The sequence below is a fragment of the Sinocyclocheilus rhinocerous genome, unplaced genomic scaffold, assembly GCF_001515625.1.
Source record: "Sinocyclocheilus rhinocerous isolate Xijiao unplaced genomic scaffold, SAMN03320098_v1.1 scaffold412, whole genome shotgun sequence".
NCBI lineage: Eukaryota > Metazoa > Chordata > Actinopteri > Cypriniformes > Cyprinidae > Sinocyclocheilus > Sinocyclocheilus rhinocerous.
This window is the reverse complement of record NW_015642498.1, coordinates 1,057,561-1,074,597: the sequence shown is the minus strand read 5'-3', so window position 1 is coordinate 1,074,597 and position 17,037 is coordinate 1,057,561. Positions and strand designations below refer to the sequence as shown.

Below are 17,037 nucleotides of genomic sequence, written 5' to 3'. Positions count from 1 at the left end.
CAGTCATAAGGGAATTCGTTACCCTTAAACATTGAAAAGATATTAGGATATTACGACAACATTACTCTTAGAACATCGCAAACTAATTATTATTTTTTTAATGAATATGACTTAACCTGATGGAGGATGCGCTCAGTCATTCAGGCAGCCTCTCTCTCTCTTGCACGCGCTGGTTAGGCATGTTTTGTGCCGTTGATCGTCGTCGTCATACTCAATAAAAAAAAAAATATTTATTCATGCTAGGGTGTGGGCGGTGAATCCAGTGGAGAGAAATCCCCCATAACTAATCGCAAACTGGCATTCAGATCTGCCTCCATTTTGTTGGCAACGCCCCAACTTCCAACGATCCAATCCATTCCCGAAGGATGAAATCAAGTCACGCCCTCTCATTTCAGATGCCGTTTCACTCGGATTTACGTCACAGCAGAGAAGAAAAGACAATAGCAACTTCCGTTTCATGCCGACTTTAAACAAGTCCAAAATCCAACCGCAGTATCAACAGACAGAGGTCGAGGAGGGGAGGACGGGGAGAAAAATGAAAAGCTGAAAGGAGAATGCAGAAGGAAGCCTTTAGGATCAATATGGACATGATGAAAATCCAATATGAATATCCAGTGAAAACAGGGCTGTGTGATGGTTATGCATCATTTAGGGCCTGACTCTCACTGAAGAAAGGACAGAAAGGGCCAGCTTACAAATACTTGACAAAAAATAAATGAGCTAGGAAAATTAATCAACTGTGAATAAAAGCTGGAAACTAAACAACTGAAGGTGTATTATCCAAGATGAAGTTCAGACGAAGATCAATAGACTTAAAGCGAAGTTTAACGAGAGTTTTGAGTTACAGTAGGAAAGGAAATTAAATGGGTGGAAAAAGGGGAATTCCTAAACTTTAATCTTAATGTCAATCCTTTACTTGAAGCAGGATACAACCCTTTCTCTCTCTCTCAAGGCAACAGCAACCCATCTGTAATATCAACCCTGTCAATCAACAGATCAACATGCCAATCAAAGATAGATCACTCACTGCATGTCTGACCTTGTGATCCCAATCTATGAAAGTACATTTAAATAAAAGGAGCCAACAGGTCTTAAATGAACAAAAATATAGTCATTATGGTTATTTAGTGAAAAAAAAAATAATTCACAAAATAGCCTTACCCTCAGTCAAACAGCCTACAGCTTGTAAAATTACTTTGAACTGATTGCTGAACAAAAACAGTTTGGCATTTTGTTGGCATGATTTTCAGGGACTGTTATCAATATGTAGCAGGCCATTCTACAGGGTTTTAGTGAAATACCCGGAGTATCTCACAAGCTAGAGTTTGGGTGAGTTCAGTGGATCCATAAAGAGCAGGATTAGGTTGTTCATACTGAATACTACTGCTCAATGGGGCAGGAAGTGCAAGTGAGCGGTTGCATCGTTCACAGACGATCACGTCACTTTTAAATGCGTTTAGAAAGGAACAAGTTAGAGTCAACTTGATAAGACATTCACAAACCATTGTACTTCCTTAATATGACACATTTCAGAGAGATAAAGATGTAGGGCATTGGAAATTGATTAGAACAGGAAAAAAGAAGTCATATATCATAACTTCACCAGGTGGTTATAAATTAACTTTTATTTTTGATGATGCACTGTCATTTATGTATAGACGGTTTCATCGGGCGCATGCGCCTGGCCCGAAGTTAACTTCTGTTTGTTTATCAGTCTGGCTTTTCACGGTATTTAGAAGTGCCCACGATAACAATATCGTGCATATTCATTACCATGATATATCGCATTACCGAATACCGGCACAAGTCTAGAGGGACTACTTAGCTGTTGTTATTGATTCTATTTGGAAGTCTACCGGAAGTTAGGCCACAAAAGCGCGCATGGGCAGTAACGTTTGTATATGTTGTTGCCATTGAAACCGTCTATAGCAGGGGTGGGCAAACTTGGCCCTTCCAGGTCACTTTCCTTCAGAGTTTAGCTCCAACTCTAATCAAACACACCTGAACCAGCTAATCATTGTCTTCAAGACTACTAGAAAGCTACAGGCAGGTGAGTTTTATCAGGGTTGGATCAAATCTCTGCAGGAAAGTGGCCTGGAAGGGCCAAGTTTGCCCATCACTGGTCTATAGCCTACAGGGTAGAACTTCATCGCACTGTCAACACGATCCTTTAAGCACAAAATTACCTGTCACTTATACAGTGCTCAGCCCTGGGCGTGTGAACTTTATCAACATTCCTGCACCTGATGCTACCTGATGTTTGGTTGATAACATGCTGTTTCTAAAGAACCATATTCAATCTGCAGCATAAATGTAATGACTGATATTCCAGGCAATGACGTAGAGCTGCCACATCACTGTAAACATGTCACCTGCTACAAAGGAAAACCAGTGGTTGGGAACAATGACTCTGCTCCTGTTTGCTATCTTTGGAGCCTCTTCTGACTCATGCTTCTGGAAGGCCTGAAGATTAGCAGGTGTTGACTAGGGAGTTGACCCCATAACCTCTCACGTCAATTGTGGTCTAGAGGTTAACAGGCATGGCCTGTACAAATGCACGAAAATAAGACCTTGTGCCCATCAAGGTGAAAGGCATATTTAAGCATTTGTCCACGGTGAAGGCTGATAAAGGTGAATGCCACCAGCATAGAAAATGGCACAACAGCTGAAGGACAATTCAAATGAATGGGTCAAGAAATAGCCAAGCAAGCAGAACTTTAAGAAGACACTGATGCTGTCCTTACATCTTATCGTAAAAGTTTGTATGATAGTTTCCTACTCATACAGAAAAGCCCCTTAAGTATTTATGACTGGAAAACTTGGAGATCATTTTGATTTCTGAGTTTTCATGTTGGCTGGGCCATAAACTTTCAACACGCTGGAGAAGAGATACATTGCTGTAATGACACATCTACATTGCTTTCTCTTGTTGTTACAGTCATGAAGATTTCTGAATATAAATAACCATTTGAGGCATATTGTACATTACTTCCAAAGCAAAAAAAAGCATTTATTTGCCCAAAATTTAGGAATCGTCAGCATGCTGACTGACTCCGATAGCGAGGTGAATGTATAAATCGTGCAAGTAATGTTTGTATGATTGCCGTTGAATGGGATGCTTCATTTTATTCAAACTTCATTGGATATAAATAGCTTCCATATGTTTTGGTTTTAAAAAGATTTACCCAAGAAATAGGCAAGAATGATCTTCCTGTCATCCTCTGATTCCTATTCCTTCCAACAACAAAGCATTTGAATGCAACAAACTTATAATTCCAACATCAGAAGTGGGAAGTAGGACATTTCTGATAGCACATGAAGGCAGCATGAGAATGGGGCAGTGATGTGAGAAGGTCAACCCAACGGATAGGACAACTTCCAAGGAAACTAGAGGCATGTCCTTCAAAAAAATAACCCTGTGGCAATGTGTTGTAACTTGTTCATTTAGATAATTCTTGATCAAGCTCTCACGTGCATGGGCTTTTGGTGGCACGTTTTCATTTGATGCTCTGAGTTTGCCAGTTGCATTCCAAAGTGTCTCTGCACTTCGTTTGTCTTTGATGTGTCCACAGATACTCTTCCTCAAAGCAGATCCCTGGGGATTGTATTTGGCTTCCTGAAACACTGAAGTATGTGGTATGGAAGAAGTTGTGGACCTTAGAAATGATTCACATTCTTTAAGGCCTTTGGTCAAACAAATCATAACAGTTAACAAGAAGAGTCAAGACACAAATGCGACTTTAATGAAGGAAAGTCAACTTATATCTTTAATCAAGCTTAGGAATGCAAACAGTGATGAAAGGTCATGTTTCTTGATTGTTCTGCACATTTCTACATTCTTCAAGGCTGTTACTCAGTAATGTGACTCGAAACAAGGAGAAGAGGACAAATGGTGTGTTTTACTTCAATGCCCCACTGGCACTCGGTGTCATAGCTTGGCAACAATGCAAACATTTATTTGAGATCAAAGTCTGAGATGTAACCATGGAGATGTGGCATGAGGTGGCATACCTGAGAACTCATAAATACGATGACAAAGCCTTGGGTGTACTGACAAAAATATGAAAGCCACTTGGAGTAGGCCTGTTACGATAACAACTTTTTGTTGTGCGATATATTGCCCCAGAAATAATTGCGATAAGCGATATTATTGTCATTTTAAAGACCATTTTATGCCACTGAATATATAATCATAATGTAACAGCATAATAATGCAAGAAGGCCTACACACTTCCAAATGACAACAAACTTTTAATTTTTAAGAATATTTAGATCATGGAAACTAAGTATCAAAATATCAGATACCTTAAAAAACCTGAATAAATAGTAAACGAACATTTTCTAACAAAAAGTGCAAAGTAACAAGTAGAAAAAAAGAAGCAAAAGTAAATATAATTGGCGATATATTGCGTCACCAAAAATGATTGAGGTCATGTACATATATTGCGCGATAAGTCGATATATTGATTATTGCGACAGGCCTAACTTGGAGCTGTGCTTGTCTTTGCAAAACTTGCCACCACTGTGCTATAGAGTTGTATGGGAGGAGACAAGGAATTGCTATGCAACTGCTAAGGTGTTGTGAGTGAATTTTAGTGTACTGCTATGCAGTTGCTAGTGTTTTGGGTGTTTCTAGGGCATTACTACATAGAGGCCAGGGTTTTGTGAGTGGTTGTTTAAAACAAAAGTGTCCACATCAAAAGAGTCAACATCAAAGTCTCTAGTCTGCTCTCTAGATCTGGTTCAGGATCCTCCTTCAATGCAAGTACTTTCAATGTTCTTCAATTTTTCACCCGTTTTATCATAAAGCAAACAAAAGCCAGATTACTTAGAAAAGTAATAGCACTGATAATCAGTTTGAGTTACTTTTCTACTCTAAAACAAATAGCACCAAACTACATATTACCAATGTACATTCAACAGGAAACATTGGTATCTGCAGTGCAAATTATCTTAATTATATTTACAATTTAAAAGTAATACTCACAAAATGTATTTACTTTTTTTTTTTTACATAAAAGTCATTCATATGTTACAGAAATGGTTGAAACATATCATTGTACACTAAATTAACATTATTAAAGTATTTTTTAAGCAGTTTTTTATTGTTGTAGCGTAATCATTATTTTGTCATCACTTCATCACTGTGCCAGAAATACAACAATAATTCAAAATTGTCTCTGCATATGGTTAAAGGACACTTAATATTATTGGTCATAAAAAAATGTCACTCTTAAAAGCACACCTTCCTCAACATTACTCATTGGACATAATTCATGTCCAAATAAACAAACAGTGTGGGAAGACGAGACAAGTTACATAAGTTTAACACTCATTAAGTTTATTGGTTCGTTAAAATTACCTTGACATGAATATTGCATGAATACTAAAAACAACCGAAGAGATAAGAACTACTGTAACAATGACTCAACTATACATTGTTTTCTGTGTTTCTGCTCTTTGCTCCTATAATAAACAAGTATCTTGTATCAGGTGAAACTGATTTGAGATCCTGAAATACCAACCTATCAGCACGCTTTACACCACATGACAGAAAGAGAAAACAGACACAGTGAGAGATGACAGATGGAGGGGGAAAAGATCAAAGGATGATAGTAAGAAAAGAAAAATAGAAAGCTGGTTTTGTCTTGTTGTGCAGTGGTGTATGTAAGCAGACAGGCTAATGCCTAATCACGCAGAGTGGCCTGGTTTTACCACTGACTCATACCAAGCGCCCTGCTGAAAGGAATGTTCACAAACAACTACTGGCCAAATCCACTCCGTTTTATAATCATTGTTTCTGCTCGCACACAATCACAAAACTTTGATTGTAACCTTGTAAATAATCACTGTGTGACAAAGTGTTAGCCGATATCATTAAAAACACGCTGGCATCTCTCTCCAAGTGTTCTGCACTTGTTTGAAGAATACACATTGAATACAAATTTTTTTCACGTTGCCCACTGTGCTCCCTGTTGAATATGGATTGACAAAGTGAAAGTGTTACAGTTACTATAACAGCTACACTAACCAAACTAGTTTTTCAGTAGCCTGACATTAGCTCAGCTATTTCCAGAAACATCTTTTTTCAAAGAATTGCAGTGTAATGTGACAAAATGCTGTCACTGTATTTTTTTAGTTACATTGTAATCAAATGCACTCTCTGAGATCCCTTTATATTAATATTTTGTATTTTTGTCATTATACATTATATTTCTAACAAAAGTACACTACCAATCAAAAATTTGATCTTAATGTTTTTAAAGGAGCCTTGTATGCACACCAAGGATGCTTTTATACGATCAAAAAGACAGTAAAAACTGTAATCTAAAATATTATTACAACTTATTCTGTGTGTGTGTGTGTGCACACTATACAGCGTACAATATAGATTCCAACTAGGCTCGACATGAAAAGGTTTGAACATGAAAATGCCGACACAATTATCCACAAAACACAATCAAAAGAAACTTGTGTGGGCGATATACAGAACTCGCATTGCACAATTAGTCTCTTCTATCTACAGTGAGTCTCTGTCTATATTTGATGATTAATATGCATGAGGATCAGTACTTCAGTCCAATGACATTTCATGCAGAACAACCCAGTGCAATGCTGCAGAAAAAGAAACCAAGCAACCACCAAAATGCAGTGTCACTCATCTGCTGTTGTGCACGCTTATGACAAAATATATATATATATTAAAATACCTTTTATTGCTAACCGGTTTATCGTGTCATGTCTGGTTAAAACATATTTAAAGGCTAAAAATTTACTGTAGTCTAATTTTCATTTAATTATGAGTTGCTGGGGATGCTACAACTTTACAGTAGCTTCCCCAACACATGGTACAGGTTATACGACTTATCCGTTCCTCTTTTGAACTCTGCCCACTGATAATAAAGGCTTCAAATATTGAACTAAGAGTCAACCGCTTTTGAACACAGACAAATATACTTGATAGGAGCTGGCCACACAAAGAGAGCAACAGGTCATATAGTTCATTCTCTATGTGGTGTCTGGTGCACGTTAATAAGTGACGACTCAATCTGCAGCAATGTGTCACTGCGTCGCTGACAAAGCACTGCGATATTTCTCAAGCAAACAAAAAAAGTGAGTCTAAACACACAAGCCTAGAAAGGGGCTATTTATAGAGTTCATACCTGCACACTGTCTACACCAATGAAGAAGAGTGATGAATGCACAATTGTCACAATCAACAGGCTAGCTAATTCATGTGCACACACCGTGACCATTGTGTTCCTAAGTGAGACCAATCCAAACGCAAAAGGTGGCGCTATCATCATATATGCATCATTGCGACACGCAACGGAAATGATTGTGGCTCGCAGAGAAAATAGCAATGCCTGTCATGCATCATAAACAAGGAAGAGCATGAATTCTGAACTGAACGCGAGTCAGTCTGCGTCATGCTTGAAAAGACCGGACAGCTAGGTAAGATGGAGCGAAATGTAATCTGAGGAGAAGGGTGACCGCTCAGAGGGCCAGCACAGGGAATCTTGGTCTCATTGCATTCCAGCTCTTCGATTATGTGTGCTGATTTGGTCCAACAGTTAAATGGATGTAGTACATCATGCTTTGACTGTTGAGCGGTACATTAACAAGGCCTGACTTCCAAAGTACCTTCCCAGAGCCTCGTAGCAGGACCCGGAGCATAAAGTGAGGCTTTACCTTTTTTATCAAGACTTGAGTTTTAAACTTTCAAGTTGCTCATAATCTCCACTTAATGGAATTACACTTCTGGTGGAGAACATGAATGCAGTGTAGCCTCTAGTACAAATAACAGTGGTAACAAATAAATGCAGGAATTTCCCTTGTTGAAAAGATTACCAAAAATACTCCACTATGCTTGGTACATAGCCTGGAATGTCCTAAAATCAAAAGGAGAAAGTGTTAACGGTTGGTTGCTTAACCTTACTTACCCATGACTGAATCTCAGAGGTATTTGTAGTGTTGATGTGACCTTGTTTGGAAAAAATGGTGACTGCAAAACATGCCGTCCCATGCTTGTTTAGGTGGCAAAGTCTCATTCCAAGCAGTAGACCGTTGGCAAATGTACAATGTCATAAAATTTCAAAACCAAATTTTTATGTTTGACATTATACAACGGTAGTTAACCAAGGTGCCGATGTTTTGACATTTTACAACAGGTCACCGACCGCTAACAATAAGTTGATCAACAACCACAGGTTTAAAACACAGCAGTACACAAGAAAATAGTGCTTCAATAGAAGCATTTCCACTTCCTCTAGTCGTGATTTGCTTGTACGAAGGCCTTGTTTGGTTAACCAGACCCTATAGGTCACTAGCAGCAGAAGATAAGGAAATGTAAAAGACTGTTCTTCATCTACATGACTGCTCCCAATGCCAAACATCTGCCAGTTAGCTCAGGTTTCCTGTTCAAATGTCACAAATGTACAGCAAATTCCCAAGGACTTCAAAACGTAAGCCATAACTTATGATCTCTTTCAGCGCTGCAGTATGTAGGCCGACTCAAGCTTTAGATTTGCCAAGCTTCCTCTAAGAAAGTAAAAAAAAACCACCTGGCTTTTTGCCACTAGCAACTCCTTCAGCAAGAAACAATCATAAATATTTATTTCTCAGGGTTGTGAATTCCATCCAAATATAAAATGATCGCCCTGCTGATGGACAGTCGTATCCAGGTTCATCTCCAGTTCTCCTGTGCAAACACCAGCTCAAGGTTTTCACACCACATAAAGTTGAGAATGTCGTTGTTTATGCTGGATTTGGAATTTGAAATGGAAAACCGCCAAGCAGACCGGACATAGGAGGCTTTTATCTCCAAACGGGTCGTGAGGAGTTTGAGACTCGGCCAGATGTCAAACAATAGCATTTGCGTTTATTAGAGCTGCGCTGGTCCAAACACTCAGAAAATAAAACAAACTTCTCAGTCACCCTAGCTAAACATACGTAGCAAGAGAACATTTATCAAACATTCTGGCTGGTGATATGAACTTTCAGATCTGTAATACTAAACAAACACATTACGGATTAAAGTTACAATGGGACATACACATATACAGAAGGGTTCACTTAAAGGTGTTTGCAAGGGACTGCTCATTTGCAGTCGGCAGCAATGAATTACTGACTAATTACTCTGAGCCAAAGTTCGGGGCAGGCTTTATAGATGTTATCAGCGCCCATCACAAAGACAGTGGGAAACAAAGTTTAGGTTTCGGGCGGAGAGCTGGGAAGCTCTGCAAGAGTCCAATAACTCACAGCGAGCTGCTAAATGCACACGGTGGAACAATGAGCCCTATAAATTTGAAGCCACAGCAGGAAGTACAGGGAAACGACCTATGGAAAGTCCAAATGTCTGGTTTACAGCATATCTTTTCGCAAAGCAGTTCAGGGAAGGATAGTACGTGTCTTTTCACAAAACCAAGCAGACATTGGACCTGTTTGATAAATTCCAAGAGGTGTGAGACATATGGTTGTACACCATATCAGGCATAAATGATAGTTTCAGGTGATGGGACCCTGGCTGAATGCGTTTAGACAGCATGTCATAGCCATTAACTGCCTTCACACTTACACACTATATAGAGCGCTCGAACTGCATACCATGCTCCTTCGCTTCAACCCCCGACAGAATAAAAAAATGAAGTGTCAAAACGATAAATAATTTAACCAACCCCACATATGCATTCTAGCAGTTACAGCCCCAGAGAGACCATGGGGCATGAGTGTGTATACTTGCACACTTATCTCTCAAAGACACCCTAACATTAATTCTTGGCCTGCGCCCACTTCCCAAACTACTTTACCTTGGCACAGTGCAAGAGGCTAATGACAGGATGTCTTCAGCCCAAGCAGACACACCGGTTAGCCTCCAACAGTAACTATCCGCGGGGCAGCGGAGCTGGGTGGTACGTAGGCATTCACAGCTCCAGTATATACTGCAATGGCATACTACACTAACAAGACTCCCTTTACTCATGCAGGGGAACGTGACGGGTTGAAAGTGTGAGAGATAACAGTGGTGAAACTTATGAGTCAGTTGGCATGTTTTGGAGGCCAACTGTTATGGTGAACTGATCAGCTGATGAAGTTTCTTAAACTAGAGGAACAGCCGTACCATGTTCTCCATCATCTACATCACATGATATAGAATGTTATTCTGCAAACCACAGCCATCATAAATCATGAAATGGAGAAAATATGTATAATATTATCTCAATGTGTTAGTGATCAAACTCAGTGCATTCTAGTCTTGATTTATGTGAGAGTTGCTTGGAGGAGAACATGCACTGAACAGATATTTCACATACATTACATAAGGAAGGCATGCGAGTGAACTGATGGGAGTGACATTTAATGATGGATTTCAGATTAAAGCTTTTTCTACTTAAGTTACATAACTTGGCTGGAGTTTTGTCTATGTAAGCAAATGTGGTTGTGCCAGTTTGGCACAAATGGACCAACAGATGACTTACAAAAGAGATGCTATGGTATTTCCCTGTTTATGGAGAATGATAAAACAGTTAATACCATGTTTTGTAGTCACATAGTAGGGATAGGTAAAGATCTAAGAGCAAACGTGGTTCCAAAAAAAAAAAAAAAGAACCAACTGACCACCTACAAAAAAGGTACCATGGTATTGCCACCTTTTTTGAACGGCGGTACCATGGCAAACACATTCTTGTCTACTTTTGTTACAAACATATTTAGGATACTGTCTGTAAGTAGGTCTAAATATGGTTGCAACTCCAACTCAGTAGATATGGGCCGACAGATCATTTACACAAGTACCACAGTATTACAATATTGTTTGGAAACTAGCATGATGGTTAATACGACAATATGCTTTGAAATGCATGTAAATACACAGCATATTAATAGTTAATCCTTCAGTGTAATGGTATACATCAAAGAATAATGGACAAAAAAAATTACAATTGGTTTTATGACCATTATGGACCATGTTGGCCTCCAAACATACCATGTTTTTAAACTTAATTAATAAAGTATGGTTGCAACTCAGTATATGGGCCATTTACACACACGTAATACTGTATAACTATGTTTGACATGGTGCCATTGGAATAATTGGGTTTATATGGTACAAAAATTGCATATTAATGTCAATCCTTCAGTAACATGATATACATCAAAGCTTCATGGCCAAGAATCCATTACCATGGCTTTATGGTGCCATGTCAATGTTTTTTTTTTTTAATTATTATTATTTTTTATATATATATATATAAAAGTCCAGCAAGTCCCATGGTATTGACTCTTTTATTTATACAATGACACAATGCTTGTCTATTTTACTAATACCATGTTTTTATACCTAATCTACAATATTTGGCTAACATTTGTCCACATAAAAATGTGGTTGCAATAAAGGCAACCCAGTAGAAATGGGCATTCTTATACAAGAAGTACCACAGTATTGCCATGTTTTTGGAAGTACAATGGTAATACATTGGAAAATCACGTAAATGTATCGTCTATGAGTATTGTGATTATAAATATCATCTGATACCACAGTACTGCTGCTACCTGGATGAAATGGTTAACTTTAAAACAAGTGAACTCACCTCATTGGACGGTATGCTGACAACACCTGTTGACCTCCTCTTCTCTCTTAACTTCCTTTTCTCTATCTGTCCTTTGCCCTTTCTTGCGCTGGGTCCTGAGCTCTTATTCTCTTTATTCTTGCTGTGTGTGGGACTCTCCTTATCACTGTCTTCCACACCAGCGGGGCTCGAGCTCTCCGCCTGCGGGACACCACTCACTTTCTCCGGCGTCTTCAAGTTTTCCCCGGGCGGCTCGGGTTTCTTCGGTTCGTCCTTCAAAGCGGTCGAAGAGGAAGACCGGGTCACCGGATAGGAGGACGAAGAGGAGACGCAGTTAACCGAGCTGCCGTTGTTGTTTAACTCAGTGGTTCTCCCGGTGGCGGCGGCGATATCTCCCAGCATCTTTGCTCTCATCTTCTCACGCTTTGCTTTCCATTCCTCCAGAAAGTCCGTTGCGCTGTTAGATTTAAATCCTCCTGTTGCCATGGTTTCCTTTTTAGATTGTCTTGTGCTGCCCAAATCACTTTGTAAACACAAACAAACTATTGCGGTTCAGATCCGCCGCATTCCTCAGAAGTGTTTGGAGATTGTTTTAAAATGATCACAAAGTCTGCGTTTAAAGTTGACCGTAACTGTTATGAACTCACTTTAAAAGACTCAAAAACTGTCAAGTAAGTGCTGTCTCGAAAGATAGTAACTTATCCAGTGAAGCTCACCTGCTCCGCACATTAACGTCCGTCAGGAGTCCAGGTGAACTGATCCGGTGGAATGAACTGGATTAGTTACAGGCGCACTCGAGCGCCGAGTCCTGCCCCTCTTCTGAAGAGTTTCCGAGTAGTTACGGAAATGAACGGAAATAGCCGAAAGGACGGCGATAGAGAGTTGTCGTTACTATTGGCACACCAAGAAATAGTTTTCATCTTTTTTAAATTTACTCCGAGGCGGACAGTAGTGAAGTATATTTACTCTGCTTTAAAAGTAAATTTTTTCAAGTGTCTGTACTTTATCAGAGTGTTTTTCTTTAGAAAACGTTTACTTCACAACATTTCAAAGCATGATATTGTAGCCTACTTTTTACTGCGTTTCATAATAAATATAATACTCGATTAGCCTACATTAGAAATCTAGTACTTTCTTACTTTTACTCAAGTAAAAGTAATTAAAAGTTTTAGGCTACTTGAGTACAAGAAAGTAGCCTACTACATTTTATTTTGTTCTTAAGTAGCCTATTAAAGGGAAAAAAACAGCTTTTATTTATAAAATGTATTGCAGTAAAAAGTACGACATTATGCTTTGGAATGTAGTGAAGTAAAAGTTTTTCTTAAGAAAAACACTGACAAAGTACAGACAGGCTACTTTTTAAATTTAGCTAGGCTACTTGAGTCAAGTAAAACTACTTCACTAATGTCCACCTCTGAATAATTAAATTAGAATAAATATCTAGTATTTACCCTGCACTGTTAGTTTATATAATTTCACATTAGTTTAATTTTATTTTGCACTAATAATGATACAATATCATTGTATTTTCACTATTATTATTTTACATTGCACAGTTTGTTGTTGGTTATGCTGGAAATGCTTCAGCAATACAACTGTACATAGACAGACAGATAGACAGACAGACAGACAGACAGACGGTAGACAGACAGACAGACAGACAGACGGTAGACAGACAGACAGACAGACAGATAGACAGATAGATAGATAGATAGATAGATAGATATTTTTCTGAGATGAGTCACACTGATTTGTGATGAATATCTGGACTGTTCTCCCACACAGGTCCCGAGAGAGCATGAGTCACTGTTGTGCAGAGCTGGAGTGTTTGTGACCTGAGGACTCTCAGATATGATGGAACTCGATGTCTTAGATAACAGAGGTGCACACAGAGTCGTCTCTGAGTACCACAGCCTGTCTGTCATGCCATCAAATGGTTCAGAAACGGGCAGTTTATCATTTTCGAGTGTCTAAAATGCCAGTGAGTGGATACTGATGTTCAAAGTTAAATATTCCATATGTGATGCTAAAGAAATAAAGCAGAAATATCATTGCTCTTCTGAAATGTTTTGAGGGGTGCATGTTGTGTAACATAGGCTATTTTCTTATTTATTTTTGAGGAACTTTTTAATTAATTTATTTATTTTTACAAAGGTAACAGTAAATACTTCATTGTTAAAATTTTTTTTTAATTAAAATACTTGTTAAAATACTTTTTCGTTGAACTGTCAACGAATTCCTAAAAAAAATGTTTTTCACAAAAATATAAAGCAGCACAACTGTTTGATCATATTAAATGTTTCTTAAACACCAAATCAGCATATTAGACTGATTTCTGAAGGATCATGTGACACTGAAGACTGGAGTGATGACTGCTGAAAAACTTTCTATTCTATTATATTCCTTAACCCTACCCCTAAACCTGTCCTTACAGAAAACATTCTGCATTTGGATTTATAAGCTTGTTTTCCTCATGGGGGCTGAAACTTTGTCTCCACAATGTCAAATATTTCAGCTTTTACCATTCTTTTGTGGATTTGGTTCCCTAGGAGATACCTTGACCACACACACACATACAAAGAAAAAACATTATATTTTGTTTGATTCTTGATCTGATTTGATTCCAAATGTATTCATCAGAATGTAGGTTCTCTCTTCAGGACATAAGAGAACTCAAGACTAAAGCAAGTAGGGAATTTGTTGTTTAAAGCCAGTAGCACTTATGTTAATTGACCCCCTTTGGATGACTGGAATTTTCTAGTAGTTTTTCAGAAAATGGCTTGATGAGTCACCAAACCATTCAGCTTATACAATCCAAATCTATAACAGAGAGCACAGAAGAAAGAGAGGGGGTTTGTCCTTGAATTTGCAAAGAATTCTTTAAAAAAACAACAACTGGTGAACGCGTTAGTTCTCTAAATGTTTATATAGAGATTTTATGGCTGAATTACTTCTAAAGCCCGCAGAGCCATAGAAAATAGCTTTTCATTGAAAGGGATAGTTCACCCAAAAATAATTCTGAAATAATACAAAATGGAAGTCAGTGGATACCAGCAATTTAACCCAACATTCTTCAGAATATCTTTTTTTGTGTGTGTTCAGCAGAAGAAAGAAATTAATTCAGGTTTGAAACAACATGAGCGCGAGTAAATGATGACAGGGTTTTCATTTTTAGTGAACTATCACTTTAAGATCTTTCTAGTTGGTTCGGTACACACTGGCAGAGATAATTGGAAGAAATCTTTTGGGGAAGCATTAAGGCGCCTGGTCTATAAATAGCCTGTGATGTACAGACTGAGGTCCCGCTAATGCATTTTTAGAATGTTTCAGTGGGCTTTGGGGGAACTTAGTCACAGCACAAACACTCATCTGTCACTCACTGCTTTGGTCCGTTCTCCAGCACAAACTTTACTTCCCTTTTAAGTAAATTCCACTTCGCATACCTAAAATGCATTTTCCAAAGGAGCAGATAAGTGGAGAGTCACTCCCACTTTGAGAATTAAATTTAGTTTGCGTTCTTATCAGTCAGGGTCTTTTCTAAAAAGCTGTCTGATATGTTTGCTTCACCAGAGTGATTCCCTCACTTTATCTAAAAAAGCTCTTTTAGGAGATATTGAAGTCACACCTTCTGTGACGATACTGTCTTTGAACCGATTCATTCTTTTATGGATCCTGCAGTGAATGCATAAGAATTTGCAAGCAGATATTTGTCAAATAATCTACACCCCAAGAGAACAAGCATATGGTATTTGGCTCAATTTTGATTTCTGAAACCTTCAAACCACCCATTTCATTCATTTAGACTAGAAGTAATGACTTAGTGGATCGTCAGAGTGACAGACATTTTCCTGCGTTTCACATTTCAATTCAAAACTGAAAATCACACAGGATTAATATGACAATCAAAAGTTATATGCTTACAGAAATCTGCTGTACTTTTTTCACTTTCCTTATATTTCTGCCTCTTTGTAAATGAAACCGCAACTGATATTAATGGAATGTCACATTTAAAATAAATGAATGTCATTGCATTAGATATAAATTCCCAATAAAAGAATAAATAAATTATAATAATATAAATATATAAATAATTGAACCAAACCATTGTGTGCTTGAAAGGTGTTCGTGCTCATTTCAAATAAATGCCACTTGACTTGATATTTTGTTATAAAATCCTAATAGTGTCCAAATACATTTTGAGGCCACTGCGTCATTTTTAATATGAAATAATTAACAAGCATGAGATTAATTGCATCACTGCATACTGTTGGACATTGACCGATCACATGATAAATGTTGCTTGTCATACTTCATTAAAAACTGGTTTAAACAGCATTTTGTGATTCTTTTATAATTACACATGATGATCTTAAACTATATTTAGAGGGAATATTTGTCCATTTAAATAATAATGTGCCACATTGCAGGACCATTTAAGTAAAAAAGGTGATGAATAATGATGAAAAACCTCTGAGTTTAACTGCTCAGTTTATTTTCACCAGAATGCAACCGTTAGCCTTTTTTTGTTCATTGTCTTTAATGATCATCACAACTTCTGGTCATTTTGACTCCCAACACCATTGTAATCATTACAAAGCGCAGGCCTGGCCATTACTTCCCCTGTCTGTCCTGTAACGCTGGACCGTGACCATGCCATCTGCTGAGATGGGTGAGGGGTGGCAAAATGGGTCATTTGGATTGCTCTGTGTGCCGCCCATATTTTAACCGCTCAGATCGCCTCATTTCTGGGAGTTGGTGGCACTGGGAGTAACTTTGTGTCCCCAAACATCTCAGATGCTCCTCAATTAGTATGTTAAACTATTGTCAGCATGTTTCCTTGTTGAACGGAGTCACGGGAAAGATTTCAAAATGACCACACGCTAAAAAGCACCAGCTGTACTCATTTATTCACCCACAATATTAAGACACAAAAGCTGTAAAACTAAGAAAGTCTCTTCCAGATACTTTTGATTCGTTTCTTGATGTTCCAATAAGCTATCATGCTCTTCTGGGGGTGACCATGTGATTTTAGTCATGAACTGAAATGATTAAACCACCAAACGCTTCAGGCAACACAATAACAGTCATCTTGCATACAATACATAACTTATCCAATCAGGTTTGAACTGTACTGTATAGTGACATGTTTTCCTAGTCATCCTCTCATGCTTGTTTTTTGAAGTTTTTTTTTGAAGGTTTAGCACAAGTTAAGCTCAATCAACAGTTTATTACAAACAATCACTCGTTTATTACATTTGGGTATTTGCATAATGTTTATCACACACACACGCAAATCCCAATTTTTGTGTCTATTTTTTCCTTAAAGGGGTCATATGACGCTATTTTAAAGATCATTATTTTGTGCATTTGGTGTAACAGAATATGTTGAAATGCTTTAATGTTCAAAAAATACTTTTTCAAATAAATACTGTACATTATTGTAGGTCCTCTATGCCCCGCCTCTCTCAAA

General features: G+C 38.1%; 1 protein-coding gene across 4 annotated transcripts in view; it reads right to left on the bottom strand.

Moving 5' to 3' along the window:
- LOC107755907 (PRKC apoptosis WT1 regulator protein-like) overlaps positions 1 to 12,370 on the bottom strand; it is a 62,604-nt gene extending 50,234 nt beyond the window's left edge. Inside the window, exons 1-2 of one of the 4 annotated variants that reach the window (XM_016572863.1) lie at positions 12,284 to 12,370; positions 11,589 to 12,090 (exon numbers count right to left, since the gene is read on the bottom strand). In XM_016572863.1, coding sequence (XP_016428349.1) covers positions 11,589 to 12,053 — 465 coding nt within the window. In that variant the 5' untranslated portion in view covers positions 12,054 to 12,090; positions 12,284 to 12,370. Of the gene's footprint in view, positions 1 to 11,588 lie in introns of all 4 variants that reach the window. The other 3 variants (XM_016572864.1, XM_016572865.1, XM_016572862.1) reach the window with 3 other exon arrangements.
- Between the last annotated feature and the right edge of the window lie 4,667 nt (positions 12,371 to 17,037).